The 22,976-nt window shown below is 46.7% G+C and overlaps 1 protein-coding gene across 2 annotated transcripts in view; it reads right to left on the reverse strand.

The window, feature by feature from the left end:
* The window catches only part of LOC100957290 (protein HIRA), a 101,526-nt gene that overhangs the window by 59,311 nt on the left and 19,239 nt on the right, over positions 1-22,976 (reverse strand). Inside the window, exons 1-8 of one of the 2 annotated variants that reach the window (XM_023508029.1) lie at positions 20,102-20,154; positions 17,788-18,107; positions 16,752-16,842; positions 15,244-15,338; positions 6,056-6,151; positions 4,852-5,012; positions 2,771-2,938; positions 873-986 (exon numbers count right to left, since the gene is read on the reverse strand). In XM_023508029.1, coding sequence (XP_023363797.1) covers positions 873-986; positions 2,771-2,938; positions 4,852-5,012; positions 6,056-6,151; positions 15,244-15,338; positions 16,752-16,807 — 690 coding nt within the window. In that variant the 5' untranslated portion in view covers positions 16,808-16,842; positions 17,788-18,107; positions 20,102-20,154. Of the gene's footprint in view, positions 1-872; positions 987-2,770; positions 2,939-4,851; positions 5,013-6,055; positions 6,152-15,243; positions 15,339-16,751; positions 16,843-17,787; positions 18,108-20,101; positions 20,165-22,976 lie in introns of those variants that run through there. The other variant, XM_003801698.2, reaches the window with a different exon arrangement.

Below are 22,976 nucleotides of genomic sequence, written 5' to 3' on the forward strand. Positions count from 1 at the left end.
GGCAAAAGAGAAGACACAGCAGAAGTGGGTTCTGGAAAGGCTAGAATCCGAGCAGAGGGACACCCATGGGGGAGCTCAGAGAGAGACTAACTCTATTACTAGGTAGAAAGAAATGAAAACCTGTCTGCAAAGAGGTGTGTGCAGAGTATTCGTACCAGCTTTAGTCTTAACATCTCCCAACCGGAACAACCTTAATGTCCATCAACAGGAGAACAAACAACTGTGGAATATTCACAGAGTGAACACTACACAGCCATGGCAAGGAATAAACCACTGTTTAGTGTGGCAACATGAGTCTCGAAAATGCAAAGAAACACAAGACACAAAATAGTAAACACTGCCCCAGTGTGTCTGCATGAAGTCTAAGAGCAGACCAAAATCACGTGACAGAGGCCATCGGATAGGTGCCTGAGTGGGGGAGAGCACAGCGTTCAAGGGACAAGGAATGTTCTAGGCAGTGGTGACAATGGTTATAAACACAGAAGATAATTCACCAAGTTGCGCTTCTAGGTGAAGGAGTTTTACACATGTCAAATGTTAATAATAAGATTTTTCTATTAGGAACCAAACGCAACATACTTCCTGTGTCACTGACCACCCACTGAGGGTGCCTGAGTCTGGTGCTGCAGGAACTGCTCTGACTGGGGGGTCAGGATAGCCTCTCCCAGATGGCCCAGGTCCAGTCCCCAGTGCTTCCTTCCAGGACAGCAGGAGAGTCTGCTGTCGTTCAGGGAGGGGCTGACCCAGGCACAGGGTAGCAATACACACTATCATCAGCAGCACTGAGTTTCTCTTTCCCTCAAGGCCTCCAGGCTCACTACCTTCTCAGCCCATAGTTCCCGCCCTGCAGCAAAGCTCAGGGTGGGGCTCACCCAGACAGAGAGCGAGCGGTCCTTGCTGCCAACAGCACAGCAGCAGTACGGGCAGCTGGGCTTCGCAGAACTCCCATTCTTCTGCTTCTTTTTGAAGATTTTTGGGTTGAATTTCTAAAGTCAAATAACAAATGTTAAAATATTAATCAAGCATCAGGTATGTACTCCATGCCCAAGCATCAGAAACATACCAAAATCCCAGCCGGCTGGTGGGAGTACTCTGACATTCTGCAAGCCCAGGCACTGGGCATTATTGTTTTTTCATAACCACCTATGAGGCATTTGATTGCTGATGAAATGAAAGCTCAGGGAGGTCAGAAAACACAGGCAGTCACCAAACCAGCAAGTGGGGGAATGTGGATTTGAAGCCTGCACCACCAAACTCTCCCTTTCTCTCCATCCAGCCAGGGGGTTAGGATGAGTTCCTACTAAAACTGGCCCTTTGGGTGGCACCTGTGGCTCAAAGGAGTAGGGCGCCGGCCCCATATGCTGGAGGTGGCAGGTTCAAACCTAGCCCCAGCCAAAAACTGCCAAAAAACTAAAACAAACAAAAAAACCCTGGCCCTTCTTAGTTCCCCCTGACTGGGGTAGGGCTAAGGACAGAGGGAGATGAGCCTGTAAGGGGGCTTCTCGGACAAGATTGCTCCACATTTTTGTAAGGGAGATAAAGGGAACGGCAGGAGGTGCCTGACCCACTGTGCTCTTTCTCTCTTCGCTGGATTTGTTGTTCATAACCACAGCTGTCTAGCAGAGCTGTCTGCTCAGCCCGCGAGAGGCATTCATGATCTCACTGTACTAGGGACCACAGCTATGTCACGCAAAGGTGCCTGACTGGCTGCTCAGCCCAAGGAGCCATCCCCAGTTTTACTTGCCTATCATTTTTTAAAAGGTTGGAAGCACACACTGAGCTTCCAGCCACCTTCCTAGATTGAAAGGGGATGGGAGCTCTTAGACTCCCCAAGCTAGGACAACTGAGGGCTGAGGAAGGATGGCTCCTGAGAACCTGGCATCAGGTGGCCTATAGAAGTTTTCACTCCAGCTGGCAGAAATGGCCAGAGGGAAACAGTGGAGCAGCCAGAACCCGGAGACATAGACCCTGGCTTGAGTTTCCACTCCCACCATGTGGCTGCAGGGCCTCACGGAGGCTGTGACCCCCGTGAGCTGCTCTGAAGTGGTGGTGAGGACTGCATGAGAGAATCACACAGAAGCACTGTGCTAAGTATGAGGCAGTGATCTTCAAACATTTCAGCAGCAAAGCCTTGGTTTAAACAAAATCTTACATGGATTCTAATAAAAAAAAAATTTGATGAGCAGCATTTTATTTATATAAAAGTTATGTTTTTAGGTACAATGTATGACATTTATTTTCAATTTAAGCACAGGTAATGATAAGCATGTTTGCACCAGGGCCCTGGATAGTTCTTCCCTTCTATCCACCTCAGACTGCCAATCTAGTAATATTGGGAAGGTCCTGGTTCTCACAGGTTAGCTGCAACCACATAATAGCTTCCTGCAGGCACTCTCAACACACTCTCATTAGAAGCCCCTATCAAGCCCACGACAGTTCTGCTTGTGTTCTCTGCCCTCCACAGGATGGTGAGGAGACACCTCCTAACTCTGGAACCCACAGCATGTGCTTGCAAGTGTGACTGACTACTGCTGGGTGTGGAGACAAGCACGCTGCTCGGGGGGTACCAGGCAAGGGGAATATTGGGCGTGAGTTCCTGTGAAGGCTAGTGTGGGGCCTCAACGTTCTTAACCAAAGACAAATTTTGGTGATACTATGTTAAAGCTTGCCAATAAAAAACGTAAATATATATTCTATTTTATAAGATTACTTTTAAAGTATTTTAACAGGAATGAGTATGTGCTGAATCTCAGCCCCTGCACACACTCACCACAACAGTCACCGCTTTCCGATGCCCGACGAAGTCCATGTTCGTTTTCCAGCCCTCCCGTTCAATGATCTGGGCAGTAGGGCCAGAATTGTTCATGGCGTGGGCAGAGACCAAGTAATGCCCATCAGGCGACCAGCTGAGCCGCAGCACATGGGTTGTCCCTCCACACTGAAAAAAACAGCTGCACTTGAAAGGAGCTCAAGACCAACTTTGTGACCAAAACTCTCGCCTCAAGAATAAAGTCAAACTGATTTACAAATTCATGACAGCAGAGTATGCACCCCGAGCTTCTGCCACTCAAAAAGGGCTCTGTCATATGAATTTGGGAACTATAGCATGCCACCTTCCTCCCAACCCCATAAGCTGAACAAAGACTCCAGCACAGAACCACAGGTGCTGTGTGGATCTGCAAGAAGGCTACCTCTTTGAACCATCACCTCTGTGTGAGTCAAATCTCTCTGGCCACTGACTCACTTTTGTACAGCACCTGTGAACCCACCACATGACATCTGCAGACCCTCCGGGGGCTGTGCTGCCATAGTGAAAACACCCCCTGACACATGGAAGCCTAGAGGAGCCGGTCTGCTCACCCAACAGTAGTGAGAACACCAGCCAAGAGAAAAAGGTCCACCATGGTCTTTAAACTGTAACATGCACAGTACAAAGGTATTATCCCCAACTCGTCACATTCTTTCACCTGCATTGTGACATGATATGGGTCCAGAGGCAATTCCTGAAAGCTCAAGGTGGGCCTGGAGCAGCCCTAAGGACTTAGGGGGTAAGATCTTGCCCTCACATGTCCACAGTAGGACAGAACAAAGCAGGCTCTGAGTGCAGTGACATCGCAAGGCTTAACGTCCAGCCCAGGCCACAGGACCCCCATCGCATCTGGGGTGGCAGGATGAGCCCACCTAGACGAGGCTAAGAGCACTGCCAACTCCTCCTGATATTCAAGACACTCTTGTAGCCACCTCAGGGAGCACAGCTTGTGGGACTTGCCTGGAGCCCTAAGCAACACCAGAAGGTATGAGAGCCCATATCACCTGTACCAAGCAGCTGGAGCCAGAAGACAGGACTAAGCCAGGTGACACGGCATTCATATGCCTGGGGAGCCACAGAAGACAGGACTAAGTCAGGTGACATGGCATTCATATGCCCGGGGAGCCACAGAGGACAGGACTAAGTCAGGTGACACAGCATTCATATGCCCGGGGAGCCACAGAGGACAGGACTAAGCCAGGTGACATGGCGTTCATATTCCCTGGGCGGGGAGCTGGTGTCAGTTTTGGGGAGCTAAACACATGGGTTTCACTCCCCTCCTGCAGCCAGCCCTAACCAGCGGTAAATGGCTGTTCTTCTGCAAAGCCTCACTCATGTGTACCTTGCTCTGAAGCCTTCCCTGATGCAGTCACTCCCTTGGGCTACTTCTGCAATGGACAACTCCATCAACATAGTTAACCACTGACATGAATGTCTGTATTTTTCACAGGGCTATAAGCTTCAAAAGGGAGACTCCATCTCAATCCACTTTTATAATGCAGCACCCAGTAACGCCTTATGTACAGTAAACACTTCAGTACCAAATGAGTAACAGTGATCTCGAGCTCTCATTCCAAACGGGCTGGGCTGCAGAGTGGATACAACAAACACAGTTGCAGTACAACGAGGGGAGACCGAAGAGTCTTCCCATCACGCCCTGCTATAACACAGCAGCCACTCTGCAGGTAGCTCGATGTAAATCCCATGTGGTAAGAAAGAGTTTCATCTGCATCTATGGCAATGAGCTGGGTAACACAACGATGCAGGGACATTTCCAGTTATATCTTCAACTTTAAAATCTGTAACATTTTTTCACTTCAAAGTTGGACAATAAACAGTTTCTCACAAATGAAAGATTTATCACCTGACTCTTAGCGCCAGAGTGTGCACCCCAGGGAACCCTGACTGGCCTGCACAGACCCCTGGAGCCCATGCATTTCTCCTTCACATGATCTGGCTACAGCCAGCATCCCTTTTTGTGCCAGGTCAGTAAGAGGTTGAAGCAGATGTGGGGCACAGCTCCCTGGGCTATCTCCAGTCACCTCATCAAAAGGCTTGGTGATGCTGGTCTCTAGCTGCCAGTCCAGCGTCCTCCACACCTTCAGGCTGCGGTCATCAGCTTGAGAGGCTATGTATTTACCAACAGGGTCCCAAGTCAGCCCTTTCACCAAGCCAGAATGGCCTCTCAGAGTAGCTAGAATTTCTGTGAAGAAAAAAGAAACGTGGAAAGGTGTCACCTGAGGAAAGCCAACGGCCCTGCGTAGAAAACACAGCTGTAATTGGTGGGTCATGGGACAGATCTCTAAGAGAAGGGATTTCAGCAGCCTGCTCTGGCCAGCCTCGCCCCTTCATCTGCTCTCCAAAAAGGCAAAAGCCACCAGAAGAAATGACGGCACCAAGGAGGCAGTAGACAGGGGCACCAGTTTTCACAGAGCCACTGCTCTGCCCTGTTCCCTGTCTAAAGGAGGTGGTCCTGCCCACTTTTGCTGCCCTTCTCTGGCTGTGACATCAGCCCTTGACATGTGCCTTGCAGGCAGCTACCTGGGAAGCAGGCCTCACAGCTCAGGGGGCTGGACAGTGGGCTGAGTCTTTTTCAGTCACGGCTGAAGATAAAGCATGCAACTTTTATAGACATGCAATCCAAATGCTACCCCATCTCTAAAACTGCCCATCTGCAGCCAGACTGATGTCCCCACACATGCTGGTGGCTTTCAAAGAGAGTGAAAATGACTTGAATCCAAGCCCACGGATGATACATTTTAGCCCATGAGGAAAACATACTCTAAATACAGAGTGGGAATATGAGAAGTATTTTACTAGTTATAAACTGCAGCACTGTACCAGGTTATGCCATCTGCTGTGATCTTAAACAAAGGAATAAGAAAAATCAATCTTTTGCAGAACTGAGTCTGTACCAGTTCACCTCTGTCCAGGGGCTTTGCAGAGGGGATGGTGACTGAGCTAAAACAAGAGTCCAGAAGTAGGGTGCACATGATGTATATGAGGGTGCTGGTGGCCCCAGTGCTAGTCTCAGCACTCAGCTACTACTTTTCTTTATTATAAATCTCTTTATAACCTTAAACAAAGGTAACAGATAAAGAAAAAAGGAACTAGGTCACTGAGAAGACACGTAATCCTAGGCCACTGTGATGCGCCTGCCACCCCCAGGACTGAGACTCCCTGCACCTCACAGGCTGCTGCTGCAAACTGCCAGGGCCCACCGCTACCCAGTCAGAGGGCCCAGACCTGGGAACTTCACAGCATTCCAGATGACCACAGTGTTGTCCACGCTGCACGAGGCCAGCCAGGCATCATGGGGAGACCATGCTACATCCATCACATCTGGAAGAAGACAGAGGCTTGTGGTAAGATCTCTTACCTGTTTCGGACCTAGTGGGAGTGGGCACTTGGCAGCACCCCTGTATGCCAGGGGTTCTCGTGTCTTGTGGACAAGTGATTTGGGACCATCACAACCAGACCTTTTCTTTAATCAGCCTAAACAAGTTCTCTGCTGAAGTTTTTCAACCAGCCATCTAACTGACCCCAGTGCCTCACTCCTCTTATAGACAAAGCAGCTGAGCGCTGGGGAACCACGTGGCATTACCCATGCAGGGGAAGCCAGGCCTGCTACTTCCCGGGTGGGTGGCTGGGACATGGCTTTCAGCCCTGCTGACCGGCTTCTCCAGTCCAACACAGTCTTCCTCTCTGAAGCCTCTAGGCATGAGACAGAGAGAGTAAGCACTTGGGGGGAAACCTGGCACAGCCAGAACTCCAGGGCTGCTTAATAATTGAGTGCCAGGCAACTCCACCTTCTCCTGCTCAAGAACTAGGCCTCACCTCCCAGACCTGCCAGGAGCACCCCTTCCCTTCTATGCCTCCTAACGGAATGAATAATGCAGTTTTTTCATCTGTCAAGTGCAGACTGAGAAACAAAACCCTTCCTCACAGAGTCCCTGTGAGAGTTAACTGTGAGAACTGCCACAGCACCCTGCCAGGCACACAACAAGGCATTGAGGAGGTTTGCCACGACAATGGCGCCAACCTTGCCTATCCTGCCATCAGGGTGAAGGCCATGGTCTTGGTTATTTTTCCAACTGCAGCACCTGGTGCAGTGCTAGGCATACAGAAGAATGATTGGTGAGTCGAAGAAACAGACAGCTGCAAGGTAAGAGCTATTGAGTCCTTTCTTCATTCAATTTTTTTAAAATAGATATAAGCAAAATTTTTTAGTTTATAAAAATCTTCAGTGACAGCCTGACGACTCTTGTCCACACTGTGTTGCACCGGGGTTCAGACTGGATAGACTACATGTGTATGTCGTGCTTGGTGCCCCATGTGCTCTTCACGGCTTCTTTTCTTTCTGGTCCTGAATCCGATGTCTCTAAGAGTACTCACCGCTGTAAACAGAACTGATTTAACACCAAACACTAACTAGGTCCTTGTTTTCCATGCTAATGCTCCTGTGAGTGTGTCACTCTGGATTATACCCCAGAGTGGAAACCTGGGCAGAGTATCCGAATATCTTTGTAGGTCTAGAGTCTCACAGAATTGTATACTGCTTTTCTTTCCTTCTTATTTTTTTTTTAAGAGACGTGGTCTCACTCTCTTGCCCAGGGTGAAGTACAGTGGCACAATTACAGGTCACATAGCTTTAAAATCCTAGCCATAAGGGACCCTCTGGCTTCAGCTTGGGGGACACTGGGATTACAAGCGTGAGCCACTACGCTCAGGATGCTTTGCAAAGATGCCTTAGGAATTTATACGCACATCTTTCTACATGTAGAATGTCTGCTTCAAAAACTTTTTTTTTTTTTTTGAGACAAAGCCTCAAGCTGTCGCCCTGGGTAGAGTGCCATGCATGGCATCACAGATCACAGCAACCTCCAACTCCTGGGCTCAAGTGATTCTCCTGCCTCCGCCTCCCAAGTAGCTGGGACTACAGGCGCCCGCCACAACACCCGGCTATTTTTTGGTTGCAGCTGTCACTGTTGTTTGGCGGGCCCAGGCTGGATTCAAACCCACCAGCTAAGATGTAAGTGGCTGGCGCCTTAACAGCTTGAGCCACAGGCGCCAAGCCCAAAACTCTGATTAGCAACGAGAATTACGACTTTTTTCCTTCAGACTGAATTAAGTACATTTCATATTTTGAAATTTTAGTTTAATTATTAGTGAAAGCGAAGACTGCTCACATCTGCTCATCTATTACCTAATATCTCTTTGGACTAATGTGCTTAGATTGTGACTGTCTACTAGTAGGTCTTCTGTATAGTGGGTTTAATAAACATGATGCCAGGACCTAAAAAATGAAGAAAACAAGAACTTTCTCTAGCAACGTAAGAGTCCTAGAAGGGCAGACATGGAAACATAAGGATTAATCTGTAGTACCCAAGTCCTAGGAGATCAGAGAAGATAGGTTCAGAGGTGAACCCAGCAAGGAGCTTTGATTTTCTCAGCAGTGTCCATGGACTAGCTGTAATGCAGCATCACCTGCGAACGTCCCCGTCCAGTTCTCTGTACTACACACTCTGTCCGTGGACTGGCTGTAATGCAGGCATCACTCGCAAATGTCCCTGCCTAGCTCTCTGTACTCCATCCTCTGTCCATGGACTACCTATAATGCAGCATCACCTGTGAATGTCCCTGTCCAGTTCTCTGTATTCCATACTCTGTCCGCGGACTAGCTATAATGCAGCATCATCTGCAAATATCCCTGTTCAGCTCTCTATACGCCACACTCTGTCTGTGGACTGGCTATAATGCAGGCATCACCCGCAAATGTCCCCGTCCAGCTCTCTGTATTCCACACTCTGTCCGTGGACTGGCTATAAAGCAGAAGTCACCTGCAAATGTCCCTGTCCAGCTCTCTATATTCCACACTCTGTCCGTGGAGTGGCTATAATGCAGACGTCACTTGCAAATGTCCCCGTCCAGCTCTCTGTACTCCATCCTCTGTCCACGGACTACCTGCAATGCAGCATCACCTGTGAATGTCCCCGTCCAGCTCTCTGTACTCCATCCTCTGTCCACGGACTACCTGCAATGCAGCATCACCTGTGAATGTCCCCGTCCAGTTCTCTGTACTCCATCCTCTGTCCATGGACTACCTGCAATGCAGCATCACCTGTGGCTATAATGCAGAAGTCACCTGCAAATGTCCCTGTCCAGCTCTCTATATTCCACACTCTGTCCGTGGAGTGGCTATAATGCAGATGTCACTTGCAAATGTCCCCGTCCAGTTCTCTGTACTCCATCCTCTGTCCATGGACTACCTGTAATGCAGCATCACCCGCAAATGTCCCCGTCCAGCTCTCTATATTCCACACTCTTGTCTGTGGACTGGCTGTAATGCAGCATCACCTGTGAATGTCCCCATTCAGTTCTCTGTATTCCACACTCTGTCCGTGGACTGGCTGTAATGCAGCATCACCCGTGAATGTCCCCGTCCAGCTCTCTGTACTCCACACTGTCTGTGGACTGGCTGTAATGCAGCATCACCTGTGAATGTCCCCATCCAGCTCTGTACTCCACACTCTATCCGTGGACTGGCTGTAATACAGCATCACCTGTGAATGTTCCCATCCAGTTCTCTGTATTCCACACTCTGTCCGTGGACTGGCTGTAATGCAGCATCACCTGCAAACGTCCCTGTCCAGCTCTCTGTACTCCACACTCTGTTCATGGACTACCTGTAATGCAGCATTGCCTGTGAATGTCCCCGTCCAGCTCTGTGTACTCCACACTCTGTCTATGGACTGGCTGTAATGCAGCATCACCTGTGAATGTCCCTGTTGAGCTCTCCATACTTCACACTCTGTCCGTGGACTGGCTGTACTGCAGACATCACCTGTGAATGTCCCTGTCCAGCTCTCTATACACCACATTCTGCCTGTGGACTGGCTATAATGCAGCATCACCTGAGACACGTCCCCATTGAGCTCTCTATATGCCACACTCTGTCCGTGGACTGGCTATAATGCAGACGTCACCTGCAAACGTCCCCGTCCAGCTCTCTGTACTCCACACTCTGTCCATGGACTGGCTGTAATGCAGCATCACCTGCAAATGTCCGTGTCCAGCTCTCTGTATTCCACACTCTGTCTGTGCACTGGCTGTAATATAGCATCACCTGCAAAAGTCCCCATCCAGCTCTCTGTACTCCATACTCTGTGTAGTGAGGACTGCCATGTTATCTTCTTTTGTGAGTTCTTATATTGCTTATTAACTGTACTAGAGGGCTGATAAACATTCAACTCTGTTTTCTCTTGGTTTAGTTATTTAGAATGATTATCTCTTTAATATCTAGAATTTACTTTGGCATATTCTATATTGAGTAAGAATCTAAATTAATTTCTCCTCCTTCACAAATATGTCACATGTGGGGAAGAATCCAATTTCTGACAAGTGACGGCTCCCTGACGATACCTCAAGCTCTTAGGTACACTGCAGTCTTCTTTTAGTGGTCCCAGGTTTACCCCAAATGCTTGAATGTTTCTGTCACTGAGACTCTCAATGTCTCACCAGTAACATTACATAGTGCTTCTTCTTCCAAAGGCCTTTTGGAGTCCTTGCTGAACTTGTGTAATAAATCCACATACATGACTTTCTCCCTAAACTCCAGGTCTGGAGCTTCTGTCTTCAGCCTATACCCGCCACCCCTTTCCTTTGTTGCGGATCGATCCATCTGAGATCCTGCCCTCAGCTGAGGGTCACGGTTGTTCTCACCATCACTCTTGGTGATTCCAGGAGGATGATTCTCCTAACACCTAAGGCTCCTGGTTCCTTAAGCTCCTCCTCCTCTACCAACGACCTTGGTTTCCCCTACCTTCATCCCCCTGATTACGTCCAGAGACCTTCCATGCCAGATCACTGCAACCCTCTTCTAAATTCCAACTTTTCCACACTCCAACCGGCAGCTGCATGCTTCCAGCTCACTCTCAGGTCCAACAGTACATTAATACCACCAGGAGCCTGGCTCTGCTGAAGCTGCCGTCCTCCCACTGCCTGCCACCTGCCCATGTCCTCACCTCCAGCTGAGACCCCACCATTCCACCCACTACCACTTCCCATTCTCTTCTCTGTCTTCCTCATTGCCTGAAGCTCCATCTGGTTCAATCTAGCTCTGCTCTTCCCCAGACTTTCCTGAGCACACTCCAGAAAGGCTTTTACTCAGTGACACCAAGGTGAACTGCACTTGCCAAGGCCTCTAGTAGCCTCCATGCTCTAGTCCCGAGGTCAACTCTCAGTCCTCAGCCTGCCTCTCAGCAATGTGTGGCAAACAAGCTCTGTCTTCTTAGGCTCTCCTCACTCTTGTGACTGGCCTCTCTGTTTCTTTTGCTGGTTTCAACTCTCCAACCCTTAGTGTCCATCCTTAGACTCTGTTCCTACCCAGAACCTGTTCCTGTACTCAAGACTTGTATCTCCAAATACCTACTCAGTGTGTCCACTTACACTGGCAACCTTAACATGTCCAAAACCAAACTCTAAACTATTTCCTCTAACAAACATCTCTATTTTTATACTGCTTCCTATAGACTTCTCTGTCTCAGGTTACAGCAACTGCATCCTTCCCCTGTCCCACTCACTGCACTCACTCATACCCTCTGCTTATCTCATATCTATCTGACCCAGCAGGAAATCCACCTCTGACCTCTTCTGACCACTCCTGTGTTACATCCTAGGTCTGACCCACCAATGTCCCTCATCTACATTACCACAGTAGCCCCCTCACTGGCCTTCCCAGTGCTGGCCTGAGCCCTCCCAACAAACACACAGCTGCTGCAGGCCTCAATCCCTGCCCACATCCCTCCTGAGCCTTCCCCTCTCACTCAGAGAGGAGCCCTCACAATGGTCTTGCAGGCCTCCCAAGTCCCTAAGGGGCCCTGGACACATCAAGTGCATGTCCATGCTCCAGGGTCTTTGCTCTGGCTATGCCCTCCACCTGCATGGCCACATGGCTGTCCTCTCATTGCCATCTGGTCTCCTCAGATGTCACCTCTCCTCACTTCTAGCAGTGAGGACTGAGCACTCATCATGAAAACAGTGCATTCCCTGTCAGTCTCTTGAGAAGAACAAAAATTCCTTGAGAAAATAATAGTGCTTGGCACATGGCAGGTGCTCAGTAAACACATGCTACATAGATGAGTAGTATAAATTTAGGAAAAATGTGTTCTATTTAATTTTTCCATTTATGAAGTAGTCTTTTTATATTGTTCAAAAAAGCTGTGGTTTAAATCTTAGAGATCTTGGTAAAATTACTTATTCCTGGTTATTTACAAGTTTTGATTTTACTGCGTATAAATGATCATTTGATATTCTAATTGGCTACTACTAGAGAAAGAATTAAAAATTGCTCTGATATAAGGCCAATTGAAAAACTCTTTAGTTCTAAGTGTTTATCAGTGCTTTATCTTAACAGTTTTATTCGTTTACTTTTTTTGATATGAAATAATACCACCTTCATTTCATTTTTGTCATATTTTCTAGTATATCTACCTCTTATTTGCTTAATTATAGTACAGAAATTCCAGAACAACAGATTAAATAACAGCACCCATCATTGTCTTTTCTTGATACAAATGGGAACCACGCTTAGTTGTGAACTGTAACACTTGCCATAGGTTTTTTTTTTTTTTTTGAGACAGAGCCTTAAGCTGTCACCCTGGGTAGAGTGCTGTGGCGTCAGCAACCTCCAACTCTTGGGCTCAAGCAATCCTTTAGAAGAGACGGGAGTCTCACTTTTGCTCAAGCTGGTCTTGAACTATTGAGCTCAAGCAATTCACCCACCTCAGCCTCCCAGAGTGATAGCATTACAGGCGTGAGCCACCATGCCTGGCCTTGCCATAGGTTTTTAAAAGGCATAGGACTCTATCAAGTTAAGGAAATAGCTTTCTATGAGTCTTCCAAAAAAAGCATTTTAATTAGGAATTGATGCTGAATTAACTAATACGCATTTTAGAATACCTAAGGTTACTCCGTGGTCTTCCTTATTTAACATCCTAGTATGCTAAGTTACATTAATAGATTTCCTTACACCCAAAATTATTACAAGTCATATTTAATCATAATAAATTCTATTTTCAAGTATTATATTCACTAGTATGATTTCTGATTTTCATATCTTTATTCACAGTGCTCTATGCTTTTGTTTCACTGTTATTTTTTCTCAGGTTTTGGAAAGCCAGGGTTGTATTTTCTTTTGAAGAATGAACATTTCTAAGTTCTGTATAATTTTCCTTAAAAGCTTAAAACACTGTAATCACAAGTAATTTAGGATCAGGAACTGATCTGAGGACAGCTTTCCGTATCTTCATTGGCTATTACTCTGTTCACATTTTCCTAACCTTATGGTATCAATTTTGAAAACATATTTTCTGAAAAATTGTCTTTGAGTATTTTGATTTTTGGTTTATACTTTAGTTTAATAGTATAAACATTACCTTGTGCGCTTTAAGGCGATTTTCCATCTGGGTTAAATGTCTTTCTAGATCTTTAACTTTCAATTTTGTCTAGGTTTTTTTTCTCCCCACTCCCCAATTCAATGTCAAGTATATACTTCTCATACTTTGCTTCTCAAAGATCCAGCTCTTTCTTATTAACTTCTGCTTTTCCCTGAGTTTCCTCCTTGAATGGTACTGCCCACACTTGCTACTAGAACCAGTGAATAACAGTGGCAAATACCCCAGATTAAGGTGTTCAGTCCTACCTGCCTGGGGAAGGAGCCCAGGGTGGTGGGCAGGACAGGAGAGGCCCCACCCCGTGAGGACCCTCACAGATGCATGCATCAAGTTCCAGAGAAGCCCAACTAGACCTCACTGTGAGCACTACGACCTAAGTAAGGGCCAAAGACATATTCTGATTGCTATTAAACAGTAACAATGCTACTGCTTCAGCTTTCAAAAACGTGGACTCAATCTGTGCTCACCAAGAGATGGGTTTCTTCTTTAAGCCATGTACTACTGGCTACTGCTGAGCATATACTGCCAATGGGTTACAGATGAAGCCTGCCACATCTCTCACTCTAGCCCCACCCACCCCTAGAGCTCCAGACTCAATTCTCAAATTTATTGACATTCTCCCCAGCCACCCAAAGCCAGCACACCCCATGCTGAACTGCTGCCCATCTCCATGAGCCTGTTGTCTTTATGGTCTCAGCAGAATCACCCAGCCAGGAATCTACCTTATCCATCCTGGTGCCTGTCCTAAATATTTTCAGACCAGCCATTTTCTCTCGTTATTATTTCAAATTAACACGAGGTACACACTGCATGTCACTGTGCTCACTCCTCTGCTGATCTCATATCCTGTACCTGACCCACCACTGATGACCACTTCCATGTTGCGACCTGAGTTACACTGTTTGCATTTGTAAGGTAAAGCCTGTGGCTGCATCCTTCACTCCCTCCCCCCACCCCGCCTTGAATTTAAGGGCATTGTTCTCTCATGTTAACATGCTGCTGTTAATCTGTAAGTTTCAAATTAGTTCTGAGTACATGTAACGCTTGTTTTTCCATTCTTATGATATTTTCAGTCTTCTCTTCTCTACTGCAATTATCACAGGCCTAGCTTAGTCCCTCATAGCATTCACCCAAACCACTAGACCAGCCTCCATTCCACACAGGGGTCAGAATGACCTGGTCCTTCAAAGCTCTTAATGGGCCCCATCTCTTCCATGATGAGGGCCACCATCATTAACAGGGGTCATGAGTTTCCATGACCCAACCCTGGCCCACCTGACTTTGTGCTGCTCTGCCTTGTATATAGAGTTCCAGCTGTGGTGAGGCCCCCAGCTCACCCTTCACACCAAGACTTTTCTATCCTGCTATCTTCCCCTTTGCCCACAATATCCTTCAGTTCATTCCTGGGCTAGATTACAGGCTTTGTGTGAGACAAGTCTACTTGTACTCACAATTACATCCATGGCCTCTGAGCACAGTACATGCACTAGACTGTTAGGGACCAACCCTCTTCCTCCTCAGTCTAAATCTATAAAATGTGCCTCTTTCCATACCAAGTCTACTTAAAACACTTTGCAAACATACTCAAGGTCAAGTTGAGAGACTTTTCACTGGGCATCTGTGGACTGGTTTCTGGGAAATAAATAAAGTGTGGTTATGGACTTAGTGACCCACTGACGAAGGTACTGAGTCTGTTCAGCAGGATAAACAGCGGAACATGGGGAGTTCTACACTAAAGATATAAACATACACCCCATGAGGGTAAGAGTGGGTAGCTGAACACACTCAGAGGCAGGCAGTGGAGACAGCGACAGCACAGACCTTGAGGGACAGGCAGGGTGCAGCTGGTAGTGGTGGGAGGCAAAGTCCAGACACAGAGCTGCTTTAAGGACCAGACAGTCCCACAGGAGACAGGGAAGTGATGCTCCTATTCTAAGCCGTCTATCAGCGCCCCCCCCCCCCCAAGGCAGCCCCACTCACCGCCTGAGTGATTCCGGAGGATGGAGACACACCGCCACTGCTCCACATTAGCAAGCTTACCACTGGAGCCAAACACGGTGCTGGGACCAATGTACCTGTGTGAGAGAGGCCAGAAGACACTCATGGAGGGCTCTGCACGCACACACACATGCTCCCTGTGGCACGGCTTATTATGGCAGACAGAACAAAGCAAAAACAAACAATGGCCAAAGGCACAGAGTTGTTGAACAAAAAGGGCTGATTAGATAAATTATGATCCATGCACTTGATGAAACACTACACAGCCATTACAAATCCTGCACGGGAGGATGTGCACAACATGTAACTAAATGAAGGAAGCAAGCCACAGGGCATCCTAACAATACAATACTGCTTACATAAAGAAAAAAGTACACGTGACATGGATAGCATTGTTGCATGGAAAACACAGCAGAAGGACACATATTCAAAAATACCAAATATTAGCTGTGGCTTTTTTTTTTCTCTTTTTTTACTAATTAGGATATACATGGGAATTGTGGCTTTTTTTAGGTGAAGGATGATGAGAGGTTTTTTTCTTTTTTTGGTTTTCCAAATTGTGTACTTAATACATTAGTTTATGTTGGCTATTTAAAGTAGCAAAATCAACAGTTTTACGCCACTTGTAATGAATCAAATGGCCCTGAAGTCTTAACACCTGCAGAGGAAAAACCTAGCCAGCTGCAAGCATTGACTCTTACCAGAGGAGCAGTCTCACAATTACATCCATGTAACGGATGGGGCTGGTGGAGGTGGTGCTGACACCATCCAGGCTCAGAGTAACTGTTAACATCCTTTGCTCTCAAAGAGTTCTTCGTAAACCCAGAGGGCTTACAGAGGCAGCTGAGTGGCCTAAAAGGAGACAGCATGCCTCTGCTCTTGAAGCCATGGCCACAGAGCCAACTCTTGGTAAGCAATAGTGCAGCAGAGTCTGGTTCCCCAGTCTGACTGGCCCAGAGCTGCTTGGTAGGTTTATTATGGAATAGAATCCCAGGAACCACCAAGAGATTCTTTGCCTAGGTGTTAAGAAAAAAAAAAAAAACAGTTTGCAGGTGACAGTTCATTTTGGATGTAGAGCAGGGGCTGCCCCAAGTTGAGGCTCACAAAGAGAATGAGGTCAATGGCAAAGAGGGTGAGCTTTGGATCCTCTGCCTCTGATCCCAATAGAGGAACCTGACTTCTAACCATTTTGTATACTGGGATTCCATACGAAATTTCATTTGAAGAATAAAACAAAAACGAAGCCACTCTGTCAGCACTAGAATGGATTAACCCTTCCTTTTCGGGGGTAGCTGACTAGGTCACCAAGCAGGTTGGTGGCCTCCCAACTCCCTGGTTGGGCCCCAGCTGCTCCTGACCTATACTCACTTCCTGCTCCTTTTGAGGTTGGAGCTCTGAGGATTTCAGGGACAGAGCAGAGAGGCAACTTTGATAAAGACCAGCAAAGAAGCTTCTAAAATACAATGTGAAGAAAGAAAAATGATGCTTACGTAGCCCGCTTCCACACCATAATCAGTTTGTCATCTCCCCCAGAAGCTAAATACATCCCACTGTTTGACCACCGCACACAGTTCACACATGCTGGGAAGAAAAAAAAAATAGGGTGATGAAAATCCAATAATCATGCTTATTTGCTTTATGCAGAGTTTAGCAAAGAGTAAAGGGTTTATAAAATCTAATCTATTTAAGGCTTCTACTGTGTGAGAGCCCCAGAAAAACAATTCACTTTAAGCACTAACCTACTTGTGCTATAATAAATTATGAGAACAGTTTGGAAGGGAAAAATAAGTATAAGCTGAAAATTTTAGTGCTCAATGAAACAGTCGCTAGGAGGCCTATCTCCAAGAAAACTGACAAATGATAACTGAACCTCATCATTCCAAAAGGGCTGTCTATGGATGAGATGCATTTCTAAGCAAGGATTATTCTCAAAATGAGAGCACATGCTAACAAGGCTGAGATGCCTTTTCTAGAACTTTCAGAAGAGAAGCCTGACTTAATCCCACCTGCCAGAGCCAGCCTTTTTGAATTCAGATTTTCTGAACATGTCAGCATTGCAGATTCACTGATTCTGCACTGATAAGCTAAGATCAGCAGAAATTCCCCCAGGCCCCTGAAGGGTCAGCCCCCAGGAGCACTCACAGCTCTGCCTTTGATAGAGCTGAAATATAAGCTGTAGTCCCCACATGGTCTGTGAGTAATTTGTGTGCCAGGTCTGTGGATGCTGAGAGGCAGGCTGGGAGGACAAGAACAAAGGAAAGGAGTGGCTGACTCCCAAAGGCTAATAACTGTTAATGTATCTCAGGGAAACTAAGGTACTACAGCAGGATAGGAAACCACAACACTGTCCAATGGACCAAAGGGTCCTGGCAGAGCCTCAGAGTGACACAGCACCAACTGGAGACATTTTGGCAAGCTGTCTCTTAGGTTCCCTTCCCCAGAACCCTGCAGTGTCCAGGTCGCTGGCCCCAAAGCCCCATGGAATCAGGCAGTAACGACTCATGAGCAGGAAATCACCAGAGGTACCTGCAGACTGTCCAAAGATGGTTCTGTGGGCGGGCCGAGTCTTCTGCTGAATAACTCACCCAGGTGTGCAGCCAACATCTGTGCCTTCAGACAGCAGGCCGAGGGGAGTTACCGCCGCACGGGGCCTTATCTTTCTAATTACAAACACATGTGCTAACCTTGGGCACTCTGCCAACACTCAAAGCCTGCAAAGGGCCACTCTGTAATACCTAAGTGATTGTCCATCTGGCAAAGCATCTTGGGGATATTTTCATCCTTCTCGTCATCCTCCTGGAGGACTGGAGACATATTCCAGATCACAACCTTCCCAGAATCCTGCCCTGGAACAAAGGAGCAGAAATAACTGTGTATGCAAGGAACAGAAATTTGCTATTGATACAGTATTAACTATGAGAAATTGTAAGATGTTTTTCTTTAATGATGAAGAAAAAACAAGTACTCATAGGGACCAGAAAGTGTGCAAGTGTGTGGTTTTAGCAGTAAGTTGAGGCCAACATACTTTATGAAAAGAACTCTGGACTAGTAATCAGGAGAAGACTGAGTTTTCACGTGGCTTCTAATGTGGAGCCAGCAGAATCCCTAGAAAGTTTTCATCCCTGCCCAGAACCCAGACTCCTCATCTGTAAAATGAGGATGACAGAAAGTCCATGTCCCGGGACCCTTTCCAGTCTGTGCATGTGTACCCTAAAAAGTAAAGAGAAAAGAACACCCTACCAGGTTTTCCCTCCCCTTCAAGTTACTGCCTGGAATCCACAGCTGTTCCAGAGCTGGGGGATGCTTTGTGAACCAGATTCGAAATGTACCCCAAACACAATCAACTATGGATGGGAGGGGATCAAAAGAAGGAGTTCCTGTAGTCGTAAGCTGATGTACTGCTCCACTAAAAAATATACCTACATATTTTAGTCATGATTTCTCTTTCTACACTTCCCATCTCTGGTATCTAATAAAACCCTAGTCCCTCATTTAACTTTGTATTGCAGAGTCCTAGAAACGGACACACCAAAGTTATCAACATGCTTGAAACTGCCTCTTGGTGAATATATAAAAATATTTCCTAAACATCTCTGTTGGACCTTCCCATTTCAAATGAGCAAAGTGTACCTCCTTTGGGGAAGAGGAGTAAACACTCTGTTCTCCCCACCCCCACCCCCTCCCTGGTGCAGTCCACAGCACACAGGAAGAAAGAAAGGCCTCCCTGCCCACGGCTTCCCTGTATTCCTTTCCAGCTCCCTAGCTCTGGGTGGAGATGCCTACTGGCAGCCTGCTGTGAGGCATCTGAGGACCTAGAACTCACAAAGGCACTCTCCAGGTACCGCCGAGGGAGGCCTGGCTAGAGGAAGGCCCTGCTCTGGGGCCAAGTTTTTGGGAGATCAGGCTCTGTGGGAATGCTACATTGTGCTACCACATATGTACATCTTGGTGTCCTAGCATGAAAAAGAGCTTTGTCTTTTGACACAGAGCCATGTCACTAAAATATCGCAATAGACGCTGGCACTGACAGTACTGTGGGTCCTATTTTCAAATGGCATAGAAATTACTTGTCCAGAGTATACGTTCTTTCTACCCCAAATTCCTTTGACCAAAAATAGGCCTAATAACTACATGATTGACTGACAAGTCTAACCACCCCGCCCCTTTTCAGATGAGAAAAGTGCTGACAGAGCTCTCCCCGCTGCAGCTGGGCTCTGTCCACGGGACTACCTGTCACTCTCCAGGCTCAGTGAGCTTGGTGTGGGAATGCAACTGACTTTAATATTAATTCAGTAAACAGAAAGCAGAATGCTGCTGCTGCTGCTACCAAAGTTAGAGAGCGTACTCGAGCCAAAAAGGTTTTGTTTCAACCTGTTTAGATAACAGGTTATAACTGTATATTTTATTTATTTATTTATTTATTTAGAGACAGAATCTTACTCTGTTGCCTTGGGTAGAATGCCGTGGCATCATTATAGCTCACAGCAACCTCAGTCCTTTGGGCTCAAGCGATCCTCCTGCTTCAGCCTCCCAAGTAGCTGGGACTAAAAGGTGCTCACCATGATGCCTGGCTAATTTTTCTATTTTTAATAGAGACAGGATCTTGTTCTTGCTCAGGCTGGTCTCTAACGCCTGAGCTGAGGCAATCCACCTGCATCAGGCTCCCAGAGTGTTGGGATTACAGATGTGGACCCCCTCGCCAGGCCATGACCGCATATTTTAAACTGAGTCACATTCATACTGAAAAATAGCAGGTATTTTCTCTATGGCTAAATGGACAACAGAAGCACAGCAAAGTGATAGGGCTGTGACGCCTTTTCTCCTTACTTCATAAACATACCTTGTCCTCCAGTTGCGAACTTGGTCCCGTCAGGGTGAATATCAACTGAAAAAATTGGCTTGCCTAGAAACGAAAAAAAACATACAACATCTAATTTGGCTTTTATTTACTGGACAAGAGCAACAGACTCAAAATTTCAAAATACTAGTTATTCAAGTAATGTCTCTACTCACTACACCTAGGGCAAAATCATGAGCTACAGATAAATTACCCAAGAGTAAGGGTGGAGTGACCTAACGGTTTCTGTTAAAGTCTAAACCACTAGAAGACTTTCTACACAGTATGAGAAAAGCTTAAAGTCCAACAGTGGGACAATGAGCCCACAGGACGCCTGGGTGTATGCCTGCCATCTCAGAGGGACATGTGTGTAAGAGCTACGAGTGGCTCGGTTCATGATAAAAGTTCTGAGTCACAGGTGCTTACAGAAAAGAGCAGGGATATAAACCTCCAGACATCTCCCTATCACATGGATCTGCACTCGGCCGGTGCTCTGGACAGAGAGGACTTCTTCGAAGCCTTTCCAACCAGCTGACAGCCAAGCAGGACCAGTGCCTGGCTGTGATAAAGAGGTCTCCCTTCCCTCATCATACTTCTGCTCCTAGAAAGCCCTCCTGTAGGTCTGGGTGGCGTCTAAGTCCCCAGAGAGCCTACTTTCTTGGCAACTCCTCTGGCTGCACCTTCTTTACACCAATGGTATATTAAGTCAGAAGCTCAGTTCTCTAGGAGAAAAGGCTGTGGCTGTCAGTTCTTAGGAATCCTGTAGGGCGCCTATAAGCCCAGGCCTTACTAGGAACCTATGGAGCTGGCTGGCTTGGCTAGCTGAGTAAACTAGCAAAAGCACTTTAAGAGCTTGAAAACCAGAAGACTGTGGAAGGTAATCCTGGGACCTCGTACTTGGTGGGCACCTGTCTGTTTCCCTCATCAGCTTTCAGGCCAAGGACACCTGAACCACAGGTGTCACACTGCTTCTCAGTCTCTAGCACACTGCCTGCTGAGTGGCAGCTCAGTAATATTTATTCAGGGACAAACTGGATGCCTGACAACAAACTGAGCAGCAGCAACTGCTGTTAAGAAAATGAGCTGTCGCCAAGAGTCTCTCTTAACTGAGGAAGTTCTGTCACTGCCACCCATGAGGAGGCAGTATGAACACAGGATGGGGTTACACCACTAGAGGTGCAAGTAGGGTGAGGGCAGGCAGCAGCTGTCTGAGAACTATAAAGTCCTGCCAGGGCTCCCATGTGAGTATGGAAAATCAAACCCTGGTGCCCAGAAGGCAACACCCAGTACAGCCCCCGCAGGGGGTACCCAGCTCACCAGAGAGCAGCAGCCATGAGTTTCCACAGACAGGGAGATACACCATCCTTCTCACTGGTCATTATGTGGTACAGGTTGACTATTTCTTACTGAACTGAACCACTTGGGACCAGAAGCGTTTTGGATTTTTTCAGATTCTGGAATATTTACATAATGAAATATTTAGGGGACAGGGCCCAAATCTATGTGGAGTTCATTTATGTTTCATATGCAGTTTACACGCACAGTCTAGAGGTAATTTTATACAGTATTTTTAATCGATTTTGTACATGAAAAGAAATTTTTGGCTGCATTTTGACTATGACCCATCACATAGATCAGGTATGGAATTTTCCATTGGCATCATGTCAGTGCTCAAAAAGTTTTGGATTAAAAAAAAGAGAGAGAAAAAAGTTTTGGATTTTGAATATTTTGGACTTTCAATTTTTCAATTAGAGATGCTCACCTTTAGCAGGGAAAACAGCTGTGAAAGACCACCTGTGAACAGGTGTGCCAAATACCAACGTACCCCACTTTGTTTTGGAAGTAGAAGAAACCCTCAGGAATTTTGGAGACCACACTATGCACACACACACTAGTACACACTCTAGTACTTACTAGACTTCAAAACAACAAAACCATGGAGACTTTACATCCTTCATGTTCACATGGATGGAGCTGGAGAATGTTCTTCTGAGCAAAGTATCACAAGAATGGAGGAAAAAATATCCAATGTACACACCCCTATTATGAAACTAATTTATACCTTTTATATGAAAGCTATAACCAAATAGCCTAAGAATATGGGGAGGGAGAAGGGAGGAGGGAATGGGTGGAGGGAGGGGGTTTGGAGGGATCACTTCACCCCTATCTTATAGGGGTACAGGTGAATCTTTCTAAGAGTAGAATGTGAACGTTTTAAAGCAATAACTGAGAAAATGACATGAAGGCTGTGTTGAGCAGTTTGATGGAAGTATTTCAGATTGCATGTGAAAACCCCACACTGTACCCCAGAAGTGCATTAATGTACATAGTTACCATTCAATAAAAAAAAAAAAAAAAAAAAAAAAACAACAAAAGCTCCACCTAAGAAGCCCCTCACACCATGCTGCAGCCCCAGCCTGGTCCCTGAGTCCCCTCAGTCACCTCCAGGTCCACATGGAAGGGTCAGAGCTGGATGAAAACAGGTCAAATGCTGCTGGCCACCTTCCTGGAGCACATATAGCAGGCTCAAAGCTGTCCCAAACACGGTTGACTCGCTCTTTGTCTGCTCCAATCGCTAATCCCCAGGGTTCAAGAGGTGAGCCCCAGCACAGCTCACACTCGGCCCAGATCTGAAGGAGCAGACCCAGGAGAGGATGCACTCAGAGGCCTGAGGTGGAAGAACCTACAAATCAGTCTTCTTCCAGAGTACCAACAAGGCAGACTCTAGTTAGTCTCATCTTAACATTTAAGAGAAGAATCCAGAAAACTACACACAATAGGGCTGAGAGTGCAAGAAAACAGGTTAGAGCTGCTTAACCTCATGTTCTCCCATCTATGGACCTGTGACACGGGCACGCCCACACCCTTCTAGGCTAAG

The sequence above is a fragment of the Otolemur garnettii genome, unplaced genomic scaffold, assembly GCF_000181295.1.
Source record: "Otolemur garnettii isolate 467f Iridium unplaced genomic scaffold, OtoGar3 scaffold00218, whole genome shotgun sequence".
Taxonomy (NCBI): Eukaryota; Metazoa; Chordata; class Mammalia; order Primates; family Galagidae; genus Otolemur; species Otolemur garnettii.